The 22,569-nt window shown below is 36.8% G+C and overlaps 1 protein-coding gene across 4 annotated transcripts in view; it reads left to right on the top strand.

Moving 5' to 3' along the window:
• SACS (sacsin molecular chaperone) overlaps positions 1–21,348 on the top strand; it is a 55,039-nt gene extending 33,691 nt beyond the window's left edge. For 3 of the 4 annotated variants that reach the window (XM_052669038.1, XM_052669048.1, XM_052669058.1), the window contains 6 exons: positions 642–753; positions 1,328–1,474; positions 2,607–4,089; positions 5,525–5,616; positions 6,890–6,916; positions 7,923–21,348. In XM_052669038.1, the coding sequence (XP_052524998.1) occupies positions 642–753; positions 1,328–1,474; positions 2,607–4,089; positions 5,525–5,616; positions 6,890–6,916; positions 7,923–19,483 (13,422 nt within the window). In that variant the 3' untranslated portion in view covers positions 19,484–21,348. The remainder of the gene's footprint in view (positions 1–641; positions 754–1,327; positions 1,475–2,606; positions 4,090–5,524; positions 5,617–6,889; positions 6,917–7,922) is intronic. The other variant, XM_052669068.1, reaches the window with a different exon arrangement.
• Positions 21,349–22,569: the final 1,221 nt, after the last annotated feature.

The raw sequence follows: 22,569 nt of genomic DNA, 5'->3' as shown, positions 1-22,569 counted from the left end.
CATTTCAGTTATGAGATTTTTCCATGGCTCTCACTGCTACTAATGCTATTTAACAAATATTCAGTCTCTTTCTACTCAATGGGCTTTGACTGGTGACCTCTCTTGATTTCATTGTTTATAGAGATACAGTTCAGAAATGTCTTGCACCTCACTGCTGTGAAATGTTGATTTAAATTGAATTTAGCTAATGCAAAGAAGTGTGCTGTATATTACCCCTTCACAACTATTGGTATCTGTCTGACAGCTGTATGGTCTTAACAATAAACTGACTATTTTTTTTCAATCTTCTGCTATCTTGCATTATTTTGAGAGTTGTTGTATAACTCTGATTTGGGAAAATAGTGCTATAGTTCTTATAGTAACAGTTTAGTAGTTTACTTCTGAACTGCATACATACTGGTTCTGTGTGATATTTGAGCTCCAAATTCAAATCATGGTTATAGTATTTGTCTGAATGTTCCTTTTATAGTATCTGTTTTCATTCAGGTAAGCTGGATAAGATGCTTTTGATTGAAAGGTATGACAGCAGTTATACTTGAGAATATTATAGTTATTTTCTACTGCTTCAGTTGGAAGCAATATGCATAAAACTATTGCATCACACCTTATTTTTGTTTCTTTTTTTTTATTCTTGTTGTCAGGAACTGATTCAGAATGCAGAAGATGCTGGTGCCACAGAGGTTAGGTTTTTATATGATGAGACTCAATATGGAACAGAAACTCTGTGGTCCAAGGACATGGCACAATATCAGGGTGAATACACTTTGTACTGATTTTGTCCATTCTTCGGTACATATGTGGTTCTATGATTTTCTTTTTTTTTCTGTATGGAGTTGACTATATTGGGATGACTCAATTGCTGCTTCAACCGTGCTAAATGCTTTATCTAAGTTATAATGTAGATAATTCTTTTCCAAAGCAAATTTTTAGTATTGAAGGCCCTACTGTCCTTTTGCAAGCTGTCAGTTGCAGTTTTCCAAGTGCTTCCAGATATTCTGTTTAAGAAAGTCTTCATGTTCTTCTTTATTCTAAGTCACTTTTCCTAGAGATATATGTCTATCTCTAGGTTTATTTCTCTGGGAAATAGTACCGTATGCAGTGGTAACTCTTAACTCTTGCTTCTGTTTTTTGCTACTCGTCTATTTGTACCTCCATTTCATCACCAAGGATAATCTGAAGTCAGCTTGAATCACTGCTTCCCCATTAAATTTGCAGGCACATACTTCAAAGAAATGTTTTCTCAGTTTTGTAAATTTGTTCTCCAGAAATTTTCAGCAGTGAATAGTTTTCTTCAGTCATCTTTTTAATGCTTGCCTATTTATTTTAGGGCCAGCATTTTATGCATACAATGATGCAGTTTTCACGCCTGAGGACTGGCATGGTATACAGGAAATTGCTAGAAGCAGGAAGAAAGATGATCCCCTGAAAGTTGGAAGATTTGGGATTGGCTTTAATTCAGTTTATCATATAACAGGTACATTCAGTAGATATTTTAAAGTACTATCATTTACAATTTTTTAATTATGTATTCATCAAGGATATAATACTATCTGTATGGTATGTCTTAAGTAAGGTCTTTACCTAAGTTTCCCTAAAGACTACTGATGTTTTTCTAAAACCCTAGAAAGGTGTCTTTTTTGTTTTGAAGACTTGAAGGTTTGCTTTTTCAACTAATGTTATTGTGTACTTATTCCCTTATATTGAAATGAATGTTCCTCTACATGATTATTTCAGCTATGTGCTGCAGCTCACATTATAGAAGGCTGTAATATAGGGTGGATATACAAGTGGAAGCATCTAGTCTAAATTGGTCACTAGACCAAAACTTTTATGCAAGTTCTTTACGTAATAAGCAGTGATGTTTATTTTGTTTTAAAAAGTAATGAAGAGTTTTATATGTGTTTACAGTTGAGAAAGATTTTCCAAAAAAATCTGTGTCACACCAAACCCAGACAAAAATAAAAATAAAAATAATGAAGTATGGAAATCCATTATTCTTCTGGAATGTTTTATTAATGTGTGGTGAAAAAGTAGATAAAGTAAATAGTGCCTTCAGCCTTCGTAGTAGTTACAGTAATACAGGATAAAGACAAAATTTTGCTCAAAAAAACATATTTAACTTGTGCCTCTTATGAAGGGAATTAATAAGGCACAGGATTTTTTCTCATCATATTTTACTTAGTACAGCATGCATAAAGTCTTAGTTAAAGTTAATACATTCAGTGATTTGGTAACTGGGATGTTATCATTTTAAATGTGCTGGCCCTTAAGATCTGCCAAGTATGAATATAATAGGATCTATTTTTGGCAAAGTACATTTTCTTAAAGTATTTTAAAGGTCAAAGGATACAGCTGGGGAAAAACTCCATTTTATCTTGCTCTCTATTTGCTAAAATTCAGATAGTTTTATGACTATATATTGCAGAATAGGGATGTGGTTGTTTCTTCCTGTCAATAAATACTGAATTATGTTATCAGAATTTTGCTAGGTTCATCGTTGTTTTAGAATGCTTGTGTTTCTTGCCCTTACTAAATTACTTCTATAAAACCGTATTTGAAAATGCTATGTTAGGGTTATTAATATATTTTGGTTTTCATTTATGCAGATGTTCCTAGCATTTTCAGTGGTGACCAAATTGGAATGCTGGATCCCCATCAAACCCTCTTTGGACCTCATGAATCAGGCCAGTGTTGGAATCTAAAAGAAGACAGCAAGGAAATCAATGAACTTACAGACCAATTTGCACCATTTATTGGTGTGTTTGGCAGCACTAAGGAAACTTTTAAGAATGGAAACTTTTCTGGTACATTTTTTCGCTTCCCACTTCGATTACAGCCGTCCCAACTGAGCAGCAATGTTTATGACAAACAGAAGGTTTTGGAACTGTTTGAATCCTTCAGGGCAGATGCTGACACAGTGTTGCTCTTCTTAAAGAGTGTTCAGGATGTTTCATTGCATGTTAGAGAGGCTGATGGAAGAGAGAAGCTGATCTTTAGAGTGACTGCTAGCGAGAACAAAGCCTTGAAACATGAAAGACCCAACTCTATCAAAATCTTAGGAACAGCAATAAATCAGTATTGTAAGGGAGTTCCAAGCAATAGCATTACGTGTGTGACATACCATGTAAATATTGCTCTAGAAGATGAGAGTGTTAAGGATGCACAGAAAACGTCTTGGTTAGTATGTAACTGTGTAGGTGGCCGAGGAATGTGTACTGACCTGGATTGCTTAGCAGATGACTTGAAATTTGTTCCTACTATTGGAATAGCCATGCCTTTATCGTGTAATGAGAAGGATAAAGGAGCTGTAGCAGACTTCTCAGGAAGAGCGTTTTGTTTCTTGCCTTTGCCTCCAGGTGAAGAAAGCAAAACTGGTCTGCCAGTCCATGTTAGTGGTTTCTTTGGTCTCACAGACAATAGAAGGAGTATCAAATGGCGAGAGCTGGATCAATGGAGAGATCCAGCAGCTTTGTGGAATGATCTTCTTGTGGTGAATATTGTGCCAAAGGCATATAGCACCCTTATTTTGGAAGCTATCAAACGGATGGAGACTGAGGAGAATTCAGATTTTCCATTGTCAGCTGAAAGAATTTATGGTTTATGGCCTGATGAGAACAAAATCAGGGTTCCCTGGAAACCAATTGTAGTACCTCTCTTTAAAGAGCTGCTTCAGCATACAGTTATTTACTCAGTGAGTAATCAGTGGATGAAAGTGGAACAGGTGTACTTTTCTGAAATGGATGAGAGTTTGGAGTACACACAATCTGTTCTCAACTACCTCCAGAATTCAGGGAAGCAGATTGCCAAGGTACCAGCAAATATTGCTAGTGCAGTGCATTTTACTACTTGTATTGTTAAAGCTGTGAAAAAAGTGACTCCTGCAGTTGTACGGCAAGTACTAAGGAAATCTGGGCACAGTGGACCTGCTGAAGAAAAGCTTCATCTCCTTCAGTTTGTGCTTTCTGATGGAGTGTACAGTGAACTCATTGGATTGGAGCTTTTGCCACTACAGAATGGAAATTTTATTTCTTTTTCCTCATCTGTGTCAGAACAGGATATTGTTTACATAACCTCAGAAGATTTTCCCAGGTATACTTAACATTTTAAAAATTGCTTTTTAGTTTAAATGCTAAAGAACTTCAGACTGTTACGTATTTATTAGCATATAAGATGATACGTAGCAGCCTATACTGTAATGAAATATTGCATAAACATATCTCGATGTCTGGATTAGTATAAATGTTTGTATGCATGTGTCTCATCTGAAAAGTTTGAAAGCTACTTGCTTTTATAACTTTGTAAAGAATAGTGTGATCTAGGCTTTAACAGAGTGCCACAGGATACGTGTCAAATTAGGAAGTACATTACATTTAAAGGCTATATTGAAGTATGAGATAACGTAGGCTTTTTTTTTTTTTTTTTTAACCTTTAGCTGCTCCTCCTTGTCTCCCATTTGTGTGTATGGAACCACCCCTCCTTTTCCTTTCATTGATTTTCAGATCCTTGTGGGTAAGCTGAGGAGCTGTGGGGTAGATAATGGACAGAGAGGAGGACTGAGAACTGGATGACTGGCAGAGCTCAGAGGGCTAGTTGGAGGCTTGTGTCCAGTGGTGTTCCCCAGGGATTAGTGCTGGGTCTGGTCTTGTTCAATATATTCATCAGTGATCTGGATAAAGGGTTAGAAAGCACCCTCAGGAAGTTTGCTGATGTCACGAAGATGGGAGGAGTAGCTGACAGACCAGAAGGCTGTGCTGCTTTTCAGGACAACCTGGACAGGCTGGAGAGTTGGGTGGAGAGTGAACTTATAAATTTCAACAGAGGCAAGTGTAGAGTTGTACATCTGGGGTGGAATAACTGCATGCATCACTACAGATTAAGGGTTGGTATATTAGAACGGAGCTCTGTGGAGAAGGTCCTGAGTGTCCTGGTGAACAACAGGCTGACCATGAGCCAACAACATGCCCTGGTGGCCAATGGTGCATTAAAAGAGCATGGCCAGCTGGTTGAGGGAGGTAATCTTCCCCCTCTGCTCTGCCCTGGTGAGGCCACATCTGGACTACTTCTGGTTACAATAGTCTTAACCAACGTCTGCACACAGACCAGTGTCTGAATACTTGGATTTTTGTGAAGTCCTGGAATTACATGATGTTTTTTTTCTTCTTTCTGATAATTCTTAAGGGAAATAAAACATAATGTTTTTTTTTTTTTTTTTTTTTTTTCTTTCTTTAGAATACGAATAGGTGAAAATAATATTATGTTATTTTTTTCTATCAAGAGAAGCTTTGCTTATACTTGCTTTGAAAAGAAGAGTAGTTGGAAAATTTAGTTTCTTACTGCTCTCTTTCCTAAGTTCTTATTTCCTTTTTTATAGGAAAATATCCACTGACAGCCCAATATACGAGTGACTATTTTGCATTCAACAATTACCATGATGATTACCATTCTGGTAATTTCTGTATTGAAGCATATGTGAATTAGATGCTTTGCTGAAAACATTTATTTATTTTTTTAAATGTTGTGTTAGATCACTCTTTCCTGGCCTTGAAGGGAGGTTACTTTCTGATGACCTGAAGCCTGAGGTTCTAGCTGCTTTGAAAGAAGCTGCCAAAAGCAGAGGTAATGTCTTTTGTAAACTCATACAATGAAATAGATTGCTAATTGTTGAACAGACTAGTTCTAAACTCGTTTTCTTTATTGTCTTTGAAATTGAGTTCACACTGGTAAGTTAATCATCTCAAAAAACAAACAAACAAAAAAAAACAAACAAATGAAAAGCTGTAGACTTAATAAAGTGGCATAAATAAAAATTATGAATGAATAAAAAAGGGAGATCTAAAGATAGATAAAAAGCTACAATTAAAGAATTAATAGGAGATATCTCTATGCAAGTTTTTTACATATAATATTCTTTCTCTTAACATTGTGTGAGTTCTATATATTACATGTTTTAAGTTATCATTATATCAAATGATATAATATAGTTATTATTTCCACCTCCTCCTCAATTATGTGTATTCTAGGATTTTCCATAGTTGTAAGAATCACAGAATTTTAGGAGTTGGAAGGGACCTCTAGAGATCACTGAGTCCAACCCCCTGCCAAAGCAGACTCCCTAGACCAGGTTGCACAGGTAGACATCCAGGCAGGTCTTGAACATCTCCAGAGAATGAGACTCCACAACCTGTTTCTCTGGGCAGCCTGTTCCAGTGCTCCGGCATTTTTACTGTGAAGAAGTTTATATGCATGTTTGTGCAGAACTTCCTGTGCTTCAGATTGTGGCCATTTCCTCTTTTCTTATTGCCACGCACCACTGAAATGAGTCTGGCCTTGTCTGTTTGCCTCCCGCACCTTTGATTTTTATAGACCTTAATCAGATCCCCTCTCAGTCTTTTTCTCTCAAGACTGAACAGACCCAGGTTGCTGAGGCTATTCTCATAAAAGAGGTGCTCCAGGCCCTTTGTAATCTTAGTGGCCTTTCACTGGACTCTTTCCAGGAGATCCCTGTCTTTTTTGTACTGGGCTGCCCAGAACTGGACGCAGTACTCCAGGTGAGGCCTCACCAGGGCAGAGTAGAGTAAGGCGTACCTACAGTACAGGTTTTAAGATCTTACCTCTCAGGAATTTTACTTGTATAACTAGAAACTATATCAGAGAGATTCCCAATACAGTTGCAGAATATACACGTTTTTGCACAATTTCTTTGGGATTATAGGTTATGGGTTTTTTTTTTTTTTTGTGTGTGTTGCACAAAAATAACCAGATCTAATTTTTTTCTCTCCCAAGATATGTACTGTATTTTTGTAGTTAATAGTTGTTTAAATGTTTTCTGTTCTGTATGTTAATATGTAATTGACTGGATGTTTTCTAAATAAATTTGATTATATTTTAGCCCAACAGCTTCTCTGGGGATTTTCAGGTATGGTTATTAACTAAAGGTGTACTGGTTTGTATTGAAGCTTGATCTTTGTGTGAATTTGATGATTAGCTATTCTCATTTCTTCCAGCTTGTTTCTAAACAAAATATGCAAAACAATCTGCCAAAAGATAGCTATGAAAGATAATTATGAAAAGAGCTGTAAATACGATTTGTTCTCCTAGCACATGAGGTAGAATACATATCTTTTTGGAGTGCTGAGGTAAAAGGAAACTTTTTTTATTTTGAAGGATCTTACTGCCCATCTCCTTATAAACAACTGTGCTATTTAGAATAGAGAAAGATCTGAAACTCAGATGTCTTGATTCCATTTTTGTCATTTATTTTGATATCATTGGAAGGGATTGATATTTTTGTATTCTATACTCTGTTCTTAGCCACAGACATTTAGTTTTTTAAGTATAAATTGTCTTAATGATCATTAAGATGTGTTAACATTCATTTCATTTATTTAAAGTATAGACAGTAAGAATAGAAGCATATACATCTAAACTTAGTTTCAGCGCTCCTTGCACAACTGAGTTTTGCTTGTCAGTTTTTAGCATAAGAGCATCTGGTTTGCAATACTTAATAAATAATCCTTAAAACTATTGGACTCTTTGCAAGTGTAGGAGGAAAAATAGTGGATTAGGTTCTTACCACTAGGCAAGTAAGTAGTGTAAAGAATCAACTACACAGGAAAATACATAGAAAATACAAAGTTTCTACCTTGACAGTAAAATCATAGTTGCTTTGTATGCCTGAAGGCTTTTGTGTCAAACTAATAAGTGCAATAACTTATTAATAATTTTCAATTTGTTTTCATTTTTATACTAACATGGAATGTATTTGCCTTTAATTAACTCCTAAAAATGAGAGTAGCTGGTCTCTGCAGTTCTATTTAGCAGTTTTCCCCAAAAGAGAAGGTTTTTTTTCTAACTTACAAAAGCACTTTGTTATGTAACTCTGCTCTGATTCTCATGGTGTTTCCCTTTTGCTGTAATTTCAGGAAGGCCATGTACTCAGCTGCAGCTTCTGAACCCGGAAAGATTTACTCGGCTGATTAAAGAAGTTATGAATAGTGTGTGGCCTGGCAGAGACATGGTGGTACAGTGGTATCCAGGTTTGGAAGACAAAAATCACCCATCAGTTTCTTGGCTTAAGATGGTCTGGAAGCACCTATATATGCATTTTTCTGATGACTTAAGTGCTTTTGATGAGATGCCGCTTATCCCTAAGACTCTGCTGGAAGAAAACCAATCATCGTTAGAACTTGTTAGATTTAGGAATCCATCACCTATCATTCTGGAAGATGAATCTGAGACTCAGCTCCCAGATTACATAGCTGATATTATTGAGAAAGTTGGTGGAGTTGTGCTTAAGAAGCTGGACGTTTCAATCCAACATCCACTTATAAAAAAATATGTGCATCCACCATTACCAAGTGCTGTTTTACAAATAATGGAAAAAGTGTCTCTGCAGAAACTATGCAATCAAGTTTTGTCATTACCGTCAACACATAAGGATGCTCTTAGGGCATTCCTAGCTAGTTTGAATGACGTAAGTGAAAAAGAAAGAAGAATTATTCAGGAATTGCTGATATTTAAAAAAATGGAGAAATCACCTGATGATGGTGTTCCTGTTTATGCTGGGCTAAATGGTAGCAAGGTATTACATCACACAGCCAAAATTCCGCCTGGTCTAAGATTTTCTGTTCCAATAATTGACAGCAGCGATGAAGCTACTATTCGCTTGGCTAACCTGCTAAAAATAGAACAGCTAAAGAGCACAGATTGCTTGAAGTTTATCATACAAGACATAAGAAGTAATTTCTATTCATACGATGAAACAGCACAGATAATGCAGTGGGTTCTTGAAAATCTGACTTTTCTGAAAAACGAGAATATAGATGTGATAGATTGGCTGGCAGCGTTGAAATTTATTAGAATTACAGAGGAAAAGATAATGACAGCAAATGAGCTCTTTGATCCTGAGGTGGAACTGCTGCAAAACTTATTCTATTCTGAGGAGGAAATTTCCTTTCCTCCTGCTAATTTCACATCCTCAGATATTCTCCATTCTCTGAGACAGATAGGCTTAAAAAGTGAAGCCAATCTTGTGGAAAGTGATATTATGAGAGTAGCAAACAAAATTGAAAGTTTGCATGCTGACTCTAACACCGATCGTGATTTATTGATAAAGAAAGCTAGAACTCTCTTGATGATTTTGAACAAAAACCATATGCTGCTTCAGTCATCTGAAACAAAAACTGCCCTGAAAAAAATAAAATGGATTCCGGCATGTAAGGAAAGACCTCCAAATTATCCAGGATCCTTAGTTTGGAAAGGAGATCATTGCAATCTGTGTTTACCACCAGAAATGTGTGATATATCTCATGCAATTTTAGTTGGATCCTCAGTTCCTCTTGTGGAAAATGTGCAGTTTGATATAGAAAAAGCACTTGGCATCTCCACAAAACCCAGCATAAAAGCGGTTTTAAAACATTTCAAAGTGGTGGTTGATTGGCACAGTTCTAAAACTTTCAGTGATGAGGACTATTATCAGTTTCAGCATATCTTGCTTGAAATCTATGGGTTTATGCATGATCATTTAGAAGAAGGCAAAGAAGCTTTTAAAGCCTTGAAATTTCCCTGGGTTTGGACAGGTAAAACATTTTGTTCCCTCACACAAGCAGTAATAAAAACAGTACCTGACCTTGACCTCCAGCCTTATCTGCATTATGTGCCAAAAACTATGGCGAAGTTTCACCAGTTGTTTAAATGTTGTGGTTCAATTGAACAGTTAACACCAGACCATGTTTCTATGGTCATTCAGAAAATATATCTAAAAAGTGAGCAGTGTCTCTCAGAACAAGAGAGTAAACAGAATCTTCACATTATGTTGAGCATTATAAGATGGCTGTACAGTAATCAGATTCCTGCAAGTCTTCATACACCCATGCCACTGTACAGTGGCAAACTTCCTTATAAACTTGTGATGAGGCCAATTCACGAGTGTTGTTACTGTGATATCAAAGTTGATGACTTAAATGATTTGCTTGAAGATTCTGTTGAACCAATAATTTTGGTGCATGAAGATATACCAATGAAAACTGCTGAGTGGCTAAACGTTCCATGTCTTAGCACAAGATTGATTAATCCAGAAAATATGGGATTTGAGCAGTCTGGGCAAAGAGAGCCTCTGACTGTAAGAATTAAAAACATTCTGGAAGAGTACCCTTCAATTTCAGACATCTTTAAAGAACTTCTTCAAAATGCTGATGATGCTAATGCCACAGAATGTAATTTCCTGATTGACATGAGGAGAAATATGGATATAAGAGAAAATCTTCTGGATCCAGGAATGGCAGCATGTCACGGTCCAGCTTTGTGGTCATTCAATAACTCTGAATTTTCTGACTCTGATTTTCTAAATATAACTCGATTAGGAGAGTCTTTAAAAAGGAGTGAAGTTGACAAAGTTGGAAAGTTTGGACTGGGTTTCAATTCTGTTTATCATATCACTGATGTTCCAATTATTTTGAGCCGGGAATTCATGATCATGTTTGATCCAAATGTTAATCATATCAGTAAGCATATTAGAGATAAATCTAATCCTGGAATCAAAATTAACTGGAGTAAACAACAGAAGAGGCTGCGAAAATTTCCCAATCAGTTTAAGCCATTTATAGGAGTTTTTGGTTGCCAGCTGCCACTGACTGTAGAATCACCTTACAGCTACAAAGGAACGCTTTTCAGACTCTCCTTCAGAACTCAGCAGGAAGCTAAAGTGAGTGAAGTCAGCAATACATGTTACAATACAGCAGACATTTATTCTCTTGTGGACGAATTTAGCATTTGTGGTCATAGGCTGATAATATTTGCTCAGAGTGTAAATTCAATGGTTTTGAAGTACTTGAAAATTGAGGAAGAAGATCCTGGCGTGGCACAAGATGTTGTCACCATTAAAAAAAGAGTTTGTTCTTCCAAAGCATTGACTGAACCAAATGTAAGTGTTTTAAAAGAAGCAGCTAAACTAATGAAGGTCTGCAGCAGCAGTAATAAAAAGCTTCCCACTGAAACACCAAAGTCCTCCTGTATCTTACAGATAGTAGTAGAAGAATTTCACCATGTATTTAGGCGGATTGCTGATTTACAGTCTCCCCTTTTCAGAGGTGCAGAAGATGATCCAGCTGCTTTCTTTGAAATGGCTAAATCAGGACAGATAAAAAGGTCAGCTGATGAACTGCCACAGAAGACAGTAGATTCAACAACATGGCTTATATGCTCTTGCATGGACACTGGTGATGCTTTAAAATTTTCATTACATGAAAGTGGACGAAGACTAGGTCTTGTTCCCTGTGGTGGAGTAGCGGTGTTGCTGAATGAAACCCAGGATCAAAAGTGGATTGTGAAACCTAATTGCAACAACATAGGTGAAGTATTCTGCTACTTACCTCTACGAATAAAAACAGGCTTACCTCTTCATATAAATGGTTGCTTTGCAGTTACTTCAAACCGCAAAGAGATCTGGAAAACAGACACAAAAGGGAGATGGAACACAGTATTCATGAGGCATGTTATTGTAAAAGCCTACATAGAAGCGCTTTGTGTTCTCCGTGATATGGCAATCAGTGGTGAGCTCGTCGACTACAGTTACTGTGCTGTATGGCCAGATCCTGATTCAGTTCACGATGATTTTTCTGTTATCTGTCAAGGGTTCTATGAAGACATAGCTCATATGAAAAGCAAAGAAGGGATAAAAGTGTTTTCTGATGGTATCTCTTGGGTTTCCATGAAGAATGTAAGGTTTCTAGATGACTCAATTCTGAAGCGGCCAGATGTTGGACCATCAGCCTTTAAGATCTTTTTGAAGTACCTTAAAAAAACTGGTTCCAAAAATCTGTGTGCTGTGGATCTCCCTTCCTGGGTTAAGACAGGATTTGAAGAAGCAGGATGCAAATATGTATTATTGGAGAACACTTTCTCTGAAAAACAGTTTTTTTCTGAGGTGTTTTTCCCTAATGTTCAAGAGATTGCTGCAGAGCTGCGAGATCCTTTGATGCGTTATGTTCTTAATGAAAAACTTGAGGAGTTTTCAGGAATTCTTCGTGTTACTCCATGTATTCCTTGTTCTTTGGATGGGCACCCATTAGTTACACCGTCAAGACTGATCCATCCAGAAGGAAGAGTTGCAAAGTTATATGATGCTGAAGACGGAAGATTTCCTTATGGCACCACTCAGGATTACCTTAATCCAGTTACTTTGATTAAACTTGTTCAGTTAGGAATGGCTAAAGATGATATTTTGTGGGAAGACCTGATAGAACGTGCAGAGTCAGTAGCTGAAATTAACAAGGTAGATCATGCAGCAGCTTGTCTCAGAAGCAGTATTATATTAAGTCTTATTGATGAGAAACTGAAGTGTAGGGACCCTAGAGCTAAAGAATTTGCTGAAAAATGTCAAACCATCCCTTTTCTTCCTTTCCTTAGCAAGCCAGCAGGCTTCTCACTGCACTGGAAAGGCAATGATTTTCTGCCCGATGCAATGTTTTCAGCAACTGATCTTTTCACTGCTGATCATCAAGATATAGTTTGCCTGATACAACCAATTCTTAATGAAAATTCCCATTCCTTTAAAGGTTGTGGTGCTTTGTCATTAGCTGTAAAAGAATTTTTGGGTTTGCTAAAGAAACCAGCTGTTAATTTGGTCATTAATCAGTTAGAAGAAGTTGCAAAGTCTTTTGATGGCATTACATTGTATCAGGAGAATATCACCAATGCTTGCTACAAGCATCTACATGAAGCAATGTTGCAAAATGAATCAACAAAAGTTATGATAATTGAACAACTGACAAATTGTAGTTTTATTCTTGTTGAGAATGTATATGTTGATCCGACAAAAGTGTCTTTTCACTTGAATTTTGAAGCAGCACCATATCTCTATCAGTTGCCTAACAAATACAAAAATAGTTTTCGTGAGCTATTTGAAAGCATGGGTGTCAGGCAGTCTTTCACAGTTGAAGACTTTGCTCTTGTTCTGGAACTAATAAATCAGGAAAGAGGGACCAAACAACTAACAGAAGAGAATTTTCAGCTTTGCAGGAGAATAATTAGTGAAGGAATATGGAGCCTCATTAGAGAGAAAAAGCAGGAATTTTGTGTGAAAAAGTATGGAGAGATTTTGTTGCCCGATACTCGTCTTGCACTTCTGCCTGCAAAATCTTTGTGTTACAATGACTGTCCATGGATTAAAGTTAAAGACACAACAGTTAAGTATTGTCATGCTGATATTCCTAGGGAAGTTGCAGTAAAGCTAGGAGCAATACCCAAACGCCATAAAGCTTTAGAAAGATATGCGTCCAACATCTGTTTTACTACCCTAGGAACAGAATTTGGCCAGAAAGAAAAATTGACAAGTAGAATTAAAAGTATTCTTAATGCCTACCCTTCAGAAAAAGAAATGCTGAAAGAGCTCCTTCAGAATGCAGATGATGCAAAAGCTACAGAGATCTGTTTTGTGTTTGATCCTAGACAGCATCCAGCTGATAGAATATTTGATGAGAAATGGGCACCACTTCAAGGGCCAGCCCTGTGTGTTTACAACAACCAACCGTTTACAGAAGATGATATTAGAGGAATTCAGAACCTTGGAAAAGGTACTAAAGTAGGAAACCCCTGTAAAACCGGGCAATACGGTATAGGCTTCAATTCTGTTTATCACATTACTGATTGCCCTTCTTTCATATCTGGCAATGATATTCTTTGTATTTTTGATCCTCATGCTAGATACGCACCAGGTGCAACATCAACAAGTCCTGGCCGCATGTTTAGAGATTTAGATGCAGATTTCAGAACTCAGTTCTCAGATGTCCTGGACCTCTACTTAGGAGATCACTTTAAACTGGATAATTGCACAATGTTTCGGTTTCCTCTTCGAAATGGAGAAATGGCAAAAGTATCAGAAATTTCCACAGTTCCATGCTCAGATAGAATGGTCCAAAATCTTCTAGATAAACTGCGTACAGATGGAGCAGAACTCTTAATGTTTTTGAACCATATGGAAAAAATTTCTATTTGTGAGATAGAGAAAGCAACAGGAGCATTGAATGTGTTGTATTCTGTACAAGGAAAAATCACTGATGGAGACAGGCTGAAAAGAAAGCAATTCCATGCATCTGTAATTGAGAGCGTGACTAAAAAAAAGCAGTTAAGTGAAATACCTGTGCAACAGATTACTTACACAATGGATACTGAGGACTCTGAAGGAAATCTTACAACTTGGTTGATTTGTAACAGGTCAGGCTTTTCTGCTATGGAAAAGGTATCTAAAAGTGTTGTTTCAGCCCACAAGAATGAGGACATCACTCTTTTTCCACGTGGTGGGGTAGCAGCTTGCATTACTCATAATTACAAAAAACCCCACAGAGCATTCTGTTTCCTACCTTTATCTTTAGAAACTGGGCTACCTTTTCATGTGAATGGACACTTTGCTCTGGATTCTGCAAGAAGGAATCTGTGGCGTGATGATAACGGAGTCGGAGTAAGAAGTGACTGGAATAACAGTCTGATGACAGCGCTGATAGCACCAGCTTATGTTGAACTGCTGATTCAACTGAAGAAACGTTATTTTCCAGGCACTGATCCTACGGTGTCTGTGCTGCAAAACACGCCAGTTCATGCTGTGAAAGACACTTTAAAAAAGTTCTTATCTTTTTTTCCAGTTAATAGACTTGATGTTCAGCCAGATTGGTATTGTCTAGTGAAAGCAGTTTACAGTTGCATTTATGAGGATTTGAAGCGTCTTTTACCTGTTATGCGAGCTCCAAATGTTGATGGTTCTGATCTGCATTCTGCTGTTATCATCACATGGGTTAACATGTCTACTGTGAATAAAGGCCGGCCATTCTTTGACAATCTGCTACAAGATGAATTGCAGCATCTCAAAAACACAGAATACAACATCACAACACGGAAGTCAGTAGCTGAAAATGTTTATAGATTAAAACATTTACTCTTAGAAATAGGTTTTAATTTGGTGTACAACTGTGATGAAACTGCAAATCTTTACCACTGTTTGGTAGATGCAGATATTCCTGTCACCTATGTCACACCTGCTGATGTCCGATTATTTTTGATGACATTTTCATTTCCAGACTCGAATTGCCACATTGGAAAGTTACCCTGTCGTCTTCAGCAGACAAATTTGAAACTCTTCCATAGCCTCAAACTTCTGGTGGACTATTGTTTTAAGGATGCAGAAGAAAATGAAATCCAAATTGAGGGCTTGCCACTTCTTATTACCCTTGACAACGTTTTGCAAATTTTTGATTCAAAACGACCAAAGTTCTTAACAACTTACCATGAACTTATTCCATCTCGCAAGGACCTCTTTATGAACACTTTATATTTGAGGTACAACAATATTTTACTTAGCAGTGATGTAGCAAAAGTCTTTGATATCGCAAGTTTTGCTGAGTTGTTATCTTCTGTGCTGCCCAGAGAATATAAAACTAAAAGTTGTATGAAATGGAAAGAAAACTTTGCAAGTGAGTCTTGGCTTAAAAATGCCTGGCATTTTATTAGTGAATCTATAGCTGTTAAGGAAGAACAAGAGGATATCCAAGCAAAATTTGATGGTGTTGTTGAAACTTTGAAGGACTGGACTTTGCTTCCAGGTGTAAAGTTTACTGTCTCAGCTAATCATCTTGTTGTGCCTGAGTGTGATGTTCTGCTGCCTCTCAGCATTATGCATATTGCTGTTTTTCCAAATGCCCAGAGTGATAAAGTCTTTCATGCTTTGATGAAAACAGGTTGTATTCAGCTGGCGTTGAACAAAATATGCTCCAAAGATAGTGCTTTAGTGCCTTTGCTGTCAGCTTCCACAGCAAATATAGATAATCCTTCAAGCATTCTGAAAGCCATACAGTATATGGTACAAACATCATCTTTTAGAACTGAAAAGTTAGCAGAAAGTGACTTTGAGGCTCTCTTAATGTACTTCAACTGCAATTTATGTCATTTGACATCTCAAGATGACATTAAAATTTTAAAGTCTCTCCCATGTTATAAATCCATTAGTGGTCGATACATAAGCATTTCAAAATATGGGACGTGTTATGTACTCACAAAAAGCATCCCATCAGTGGAAGTAGACAGATGGACACAGTCAACGTCATCAGCTTTTCTTGAAGAGAAAATACATTTAAAAGATTTGTATACTGTGCTTGGCTGTGTCTCTGTGGATGATCTTGAAGTGTACTTGAAACATCTTCTGCCAAAAATTGAAAGTTTGTCTTATGATGCAAAGTTAGAACATTTGATCTACTTGAAGAATAGGCTAACTAGCATTGAAGAAACATCAGAAATGAAAGAACAGCTCTTCGAAAAGCTTGAAAGCATATTGATCATTCATGATGCAAGCAATAGATTAAAACCTGCAAAATATTTTTATGACAGGACTGTGAAAGTCTTTGAAGTTATGCTTCCTGAAAAATTGTTTATACCTCAAGATTTTTTTAAGAAACTAGAACAAATTACGAAACCGAAAAGCCAAGCTGCATTCCTTCCATCATGGGTAACTTTTCTACGGCATATCGGACTAAAATACATTATTTCACAGCAACAGTTAATACAGTTTGCTAAGGAGATCAGCATGCGAGCTAATACAGAAAATTGGTCTAAAGAAACATTGCAGAATGCTGTTGATGTCCTCCTTCATCACATTTTTCAGGAAAGAACTGATCTTTTGTCAGGAAACTTTCTGAAGGAATTGTCGTTAATTCCTTTTCTTTGCCCTGAACGAGCTCCAGCAGAATTTGTTAGATTTCATCCACAGTACCAAGAAGTTAATGGAACACTCCCTCTTATACGATTCAATGGGGCACAAGTGAATCCTAAATTCAAGCAGACTGATGTATTACAGTTGCTGTGGACTTCATGTCCCATTCTTCCTGAGAAAGCGACACCTTTAAGCATCAAAGAGCAAGAAGGAAGTACTCTTGATGTGCAGGAACAACTTGAGCAAGTTTTAACTATGCTGAATGTTAATCTAGACCCTCCTCTGGACAAAGTTATCAATAACTGCAGGAACATATGCAATATAACAACTGTGGATGAAGAAATGGTGAAAACTCGGGCCAAGATCCTGAGAAGCATTTATGAGTTTCTTAGTACAGAGAAAAGGGAATTTCGCTTTCAGCTTCGAGGAGTTTCTTTTGTAATGGTGGAAGAAGGCTGGAAGCTCCTGAAGCCTGAAGAGGTGGTAATAAACCTTGAGTATGAATCTGATTTTAAGCCTTATCTTTACAAACTTCCTTTAGAACTCGGTACTTTCCATCAGTTATTTAAACATTTGGGTACTGAAGATGTTATTTCAACAAAACAGTATGTTGAAGTTCTAGGACGTATATTCAAGAACTCAGAAGGAAAGCAACTGGATCCTAATGAAATGCGCACAGTTAAAAGAGTAGTTTCTGGCCTGTTCAAAAGTCTTCAGAATGATTCTGTCAAGGTTAGGAATGACCTCGACAACATGCGGGATTTTGCCCTTTACCTTCCCAGTCAAGATGGTAGGTTAGTTAAGTCCAGTATCTTAGTTTTTGATGATGCACCCCATTACAAAAGTAGAATCCAGGGTAACATTGGTGTACAAATGCTTGTTGATCTTAGCCAGTGTTACTTAGGCAAAGACCATGGTTTTCATACGAAATTGATAATGCTATTCCCTCAGAAATTGAGGCCTCGCTTGCTTAGCAGTATTCTTGAAGAGCAGTTAGATGAAGAGTCTCCCAGAACTTGTCAGTTTGGAGCTTTGTGTTCTTTGCAGGGAAGATTACAATTACTGTTGTCTTCAGAACAATTCATCACAGGGCTTATTAGGATTATGAAGCATGAAAACGACAATGCTTTTTTAGCGAATGAAGAGAAAGCAATAAGGCTTTGCAAAGCTTTACGAGAAGGTTTGAAAGTTTCCTGTTTTGAGAAGTTGCAAACAACATTACGAGTTAAAGGCTTTGCTCCTATTCCACACAGTAAAAGTGAAACGTTTGCTTTTCTAAAGAGATACGGAAACGCAGTAATATTGCTTTATATACAGCACTCTGACAGCAAAGACATAAATTTCCTGCTAGCATTAGCAATGTCCTTAAAATCTGCAACTGACAACCTTATTTCTGATACCTCATATTTAATTGCCATGCTGGGTTGTAATGATATTTACCGGATCAGTGAGAAGCTTGACAGTTTAGGGGTGAAGTATGACTCATCTGAGCCATCAAAACTTGAACTCCCAACACCTGGCACTCCTATACCAGCTGAAATTCATTACACACTTCTTATGGATCCGATGAATGTCTTTTACCCTGGTGAATACGTTGGTTACCTTGTTGATGCTGAAGGTGGTGATATCTATGGATCATATCAACCAACTTACACGTATGCAATAATTGTACAGGAAGTAGAACGAGAAGATGGTGAAAGTCCCAGTTTTCTAGGAAAGATTTACCAGATTGATATTGGATATAGTGAGTATAAAATAGTGAGCTCTCTTGACTTGTACAGATTCTCAAGACCTGAGGAAAGTTCTCAAGGTAGGGATAGCACACCCTCTACCCCAACTAGTCCTACAGAATTTCCAGCTCATGGACTGCGAACAATTCCACCTCTCTTCACTGGTAGAGACAGCCACAAAACAACATCCTCAAAACATCACTCTCCAAAAAAGCTAAAGCCAAGCTCCTTGCCAGAAATATTAAGAGAAGTGACATCTGTGATTGAACAGGCTTGGAAGCTTCCAGAATCTGAAAGAAAGAAGATTATTAGAAGGCTTTATCTTAAATGGCATCCAGATAAAAATGCAGATAATCTTGATATAGCTAATGAAGTTTTCAAACATTTACAGAATGAGATTAACAGGCTAGAAAAGCAGGCCTTTATGGATCAAAACACGGACAGAGCCTCAAGAAGAACGTTTTCATCCTCAGCTTCTCGATTTCAGTCAGATAAATTTTCTTTCCAAAGGTTTTATACTTCATGGAATCAAGAAGCAACAAGCCACAAATCTGAAAGGCAGCAGTATAAAGAGAAGTGTCCATCTTCCACAGGGCCATCTTTCTCACAACGCTTTTTTGTCCCACCCACATTCAGGTCTGTTGGCAATCCTGTCGAGGCACGTCGATGGCTTAGACAGGCCCGAGCGAACTTTTCAGCTGCAAGAAATGATCTTCATAAAAATGCCAATGAATGGGTATGCTTTAAGTGCTACCTTTCTACTAAGCTAGCCTTGATTGCTGCTGACTATGCTGTGAAGGGAAAATCAGACAAAGATGTAAAACCAGCAGCCCTTGCACAGAAAATAGAAGAATATAGTCAACAACTTGAAGGGCTTGCGAACGATGTTCAAACTTTGGAAGCTTATGGAGTAGATAGCTTAAAAACTAGATATCCTGACTTGCTTCCTTTTCCACAGATTCCAAATGATAGGTTTACTTCAGAAGTTGCTATGAGAGTGATGGAATGTACTGCTTGTATCATAATAAAACTTGAAAACTTTATACAACAAAAAGTGTAAGGGATTTGAAGACTATTGTCAGAGCTTAGGTATTTTATGTGATGAGACACAAATGTGATCGAGCTGATTACTAAACATCCAAGGGGTTAAATATTGCAAAGCAGTTTAGAAATATGGTGCACAGAAGTGGATGGTAGTGAAATGTTTAGAATTTAAATTTATTTAAACAAGATTTTTTTTTAAACTGAGCCTGCTGTACAAGCAAACTGTAAATCATATTTTTTAAAATTTCCAAGGAAACAGTGCAAAAATTAACTGTATGTACATTATTGTGATTCATCGGCATATTACTGAACTGCACTTTATATAACCAAAGCTTAGCTTTCTGTTAGATGGTTCTGTAATTGTAACTCCTTCTTAGATTTTATTTCATTTAATGCTATGTTTCCAAGAAGGTAATATCGTTATTCAATGTACTAATCTCAAGACTGGACGTACTAGGGAATGTGAGGTGGGATGAAAACTAAAAAACTTTGGAGATAACGCTCCAAATCATTTCTGTTTTCTTTTGTGTTCTGTGGACATTCATGTCAGCTATAGTAATACTTTTATCAGCTGGATCTGATTGTAGGTTTGCTGCAGTATCACCTTGTAAACATATAAAGGATTGTCTAGTACCTGTGAATTGGTACGCTGTTATAATCCTGAATGATGATACTTGACTTAACGTGAAACTCCATGTCATGCATTGATTGCATTTACTTTATTGTAAAATAATTATTTAATTTACTTTTTTTTTTCTAGAATCTGTCATCTTTTGTTTAATGAAAAAAATGCATGTGGCTGAAACAACATTGTGGCCATTATTATACATTGTTGTTTTATGATGGATTTTTTTTTTTTTTTTCAAAACCACACGCCAAACTCAGTTTTCTGATGTTGAAATGCTTGGGTTTCATTCTTTCCTGTATATGCCTTTGTGTGTGTACATATATACATATATTTTTCCACAAACATTGATAATAGTATAATTCAGTGCCACATTTTTGGTGTACAGTGAACACTGATTTTTGTTTGTTTGTTTTGGTTACATATTCAAAGGTACTGAAATGTAATGCTTTCATTTTGTAGTTCACTACAGCTGTAAAGAAGCCTAGTGCTTAGTTCACACTCTTTCTTTTATGGCTTATACTACTTCTGGTAATACCATGCAGTACGTTCAACATTAGCTATTTGTAAAAAAAAAGAAAAAAAGAAAAAAGAAAGAAAAAAAAAGTTAATGTTAAAATGAAGGATAATGCTAAAAAGAAGGCTTTTTCTTTGCTGGATCAGCAATATTTAACATGTTCATCACTTTCCAGTGACATGCTGTTAGTATTGTTCACTTGGCAGCACAGTGAAACTGTAATTTAACTTAGAGAATGCAAAGAAAAATAGACAAGCGAGCTTGCAGGGCTGAGACAGCTGTTTGTTGACAATGTTTTAAGTCAAAAGAAAAAACCACGACAAAAGCTTCCTTGCTTTTTTTTTGCAAATTAAAAAGGGCTTGTTCTCTGAAAAATTATGAAAAGCTTGCAGTGAATGGTATTGGGAAGAAATTGGATGTTTGGAAAACAATGCTGCTTCTGGTTGGAAAGCCCTGTCATTATTTTTGCTATTCAATATTAAGTGCCGTAATTTTAATAAAAATGCAAACATACTTCAGTCCAATGTGTCTTGGTTTTATAAAGTAAATTTGCCTATTATTTCAAGCTTTGTATTATATAATACACCATCTCTTTTAAACTAATTCTAAACAACTGTACAAATACTAATATTAAAAAGGAAAGATGCATTTTTTCTTGCAATGGCTTTAATAATTTCTCAAGAAATTGTACATTTTGCCTTTTTTCCCCCCAATAAATAGCATGTAAGTGAACCACAGACTTTTGTGTGCCGTGAAATAAATCAATCTAGTTTATACCCTACATTTTTAAAAACATTCCTTTGTGGCTTTTTGTTACTTGGTATATTGAGTCGGATGAATAATTTTCAGGATAAATTTAATAATAACAAGAGGAAACAGTTCTCAGTATGTTTTCCAGTTTACATGGACACAAAACATAAGATGGCAGAATGGTTTGGAAAAAAAAAAACAGATGAGCTGCGTGAACACCTTTTCCATTTTTAGGTCAAGCTTTGAGAAAGGAAACCTTTAAGGTACAGGACTGTGTTTTGTAAGCTCTACCAATATTATGAGCCTTTAAAATGGCTGTGCAGAACTGCTAAGCTACTGTGTTAGTTACATTGGGTGTGCTAAGGTGCTGAAGCTGTTAGAAAGAAAATCATCTCAGATCTTAGCAATCTAACTGGTCTGAATCAAGTTTAAATGTTGAAAGAAGATGAGCAAGAAAAGCTGAATAGCGGAAAAATTATTTTATTGATGGTTTGATGCCATCTGTAAGTTTCAACAAAATTTTCATATGGATCCAGAAAGATGTGGAAGAGAGGATGACTGAACTGGAAGTTTCCAATTTCATTTGCTTTACTCATTGTGACAGCTAGTCTAAATAAAAGGGACTTATGGAAACCCTAATGTGATAGAAGTGGGTCTCTTCAGAGCATTTTAAAAGGCAAAACAACAACAAAAAAAATTACGCTTCCTTTTGGTTCTACTGGGGAACATTGAGAAATGTGCAATAACATACCTAAGGTTGGCTTGGATGCCTTATGCAGTATTGTGTGGTGATTCTTAGTAAGGATAGAATTAAATGTTAGCAGATATGTACATTACTCTAAGAGTAATGCTTCCTGCTTATTTTGATGGAAACCACAACAGATACAAAGAACACAAAAACACCGTTTCATAGAGCAAATGCTCAAATACAAAACACTATTTTTCAGCATAATCGCCACCACGAGCTGTGCTTTTTTGCTAGTGATGAACAAGAGCCTGCATGCTGCACTTGTGAAAACATGTACCAGTGGCAGTGACCTGCTGTCACCACTGCTGAAATGGCACACACGCAACCTCACTGTGCTCACATCCACTACTTGGTCTCCATAAATGTTCACCAAGCATCAATGAATGTCAGTGGGTGACGTTTCTAGGTGGAGCAACGTCAATGACACACCTTCACTTCATCAGAACTTCCATGTCAGATGCC

Source organism: Tympanuchus pallidicinctus, unplaced genomic scaffold (genome assembly GCF_026119805.1).
Source record: "Tympanuchus pallidicinctus isolate F22 unplaced genomic scaffold, pur_lepc_1.0 scaffold11, whole genome shotgun sequence".
Classification (NCBI taxonomy): Eukaryota; Metazoa; Chordata; class Aves; order Galliformes; family Phasianidae; genus Tympanuchus; species Tympanuchus pallidicinctus.
Note: the sequence above shows the minus strand (reverse complement) of the source record. Positions and strands in the feature narration are given on the sequence as shown.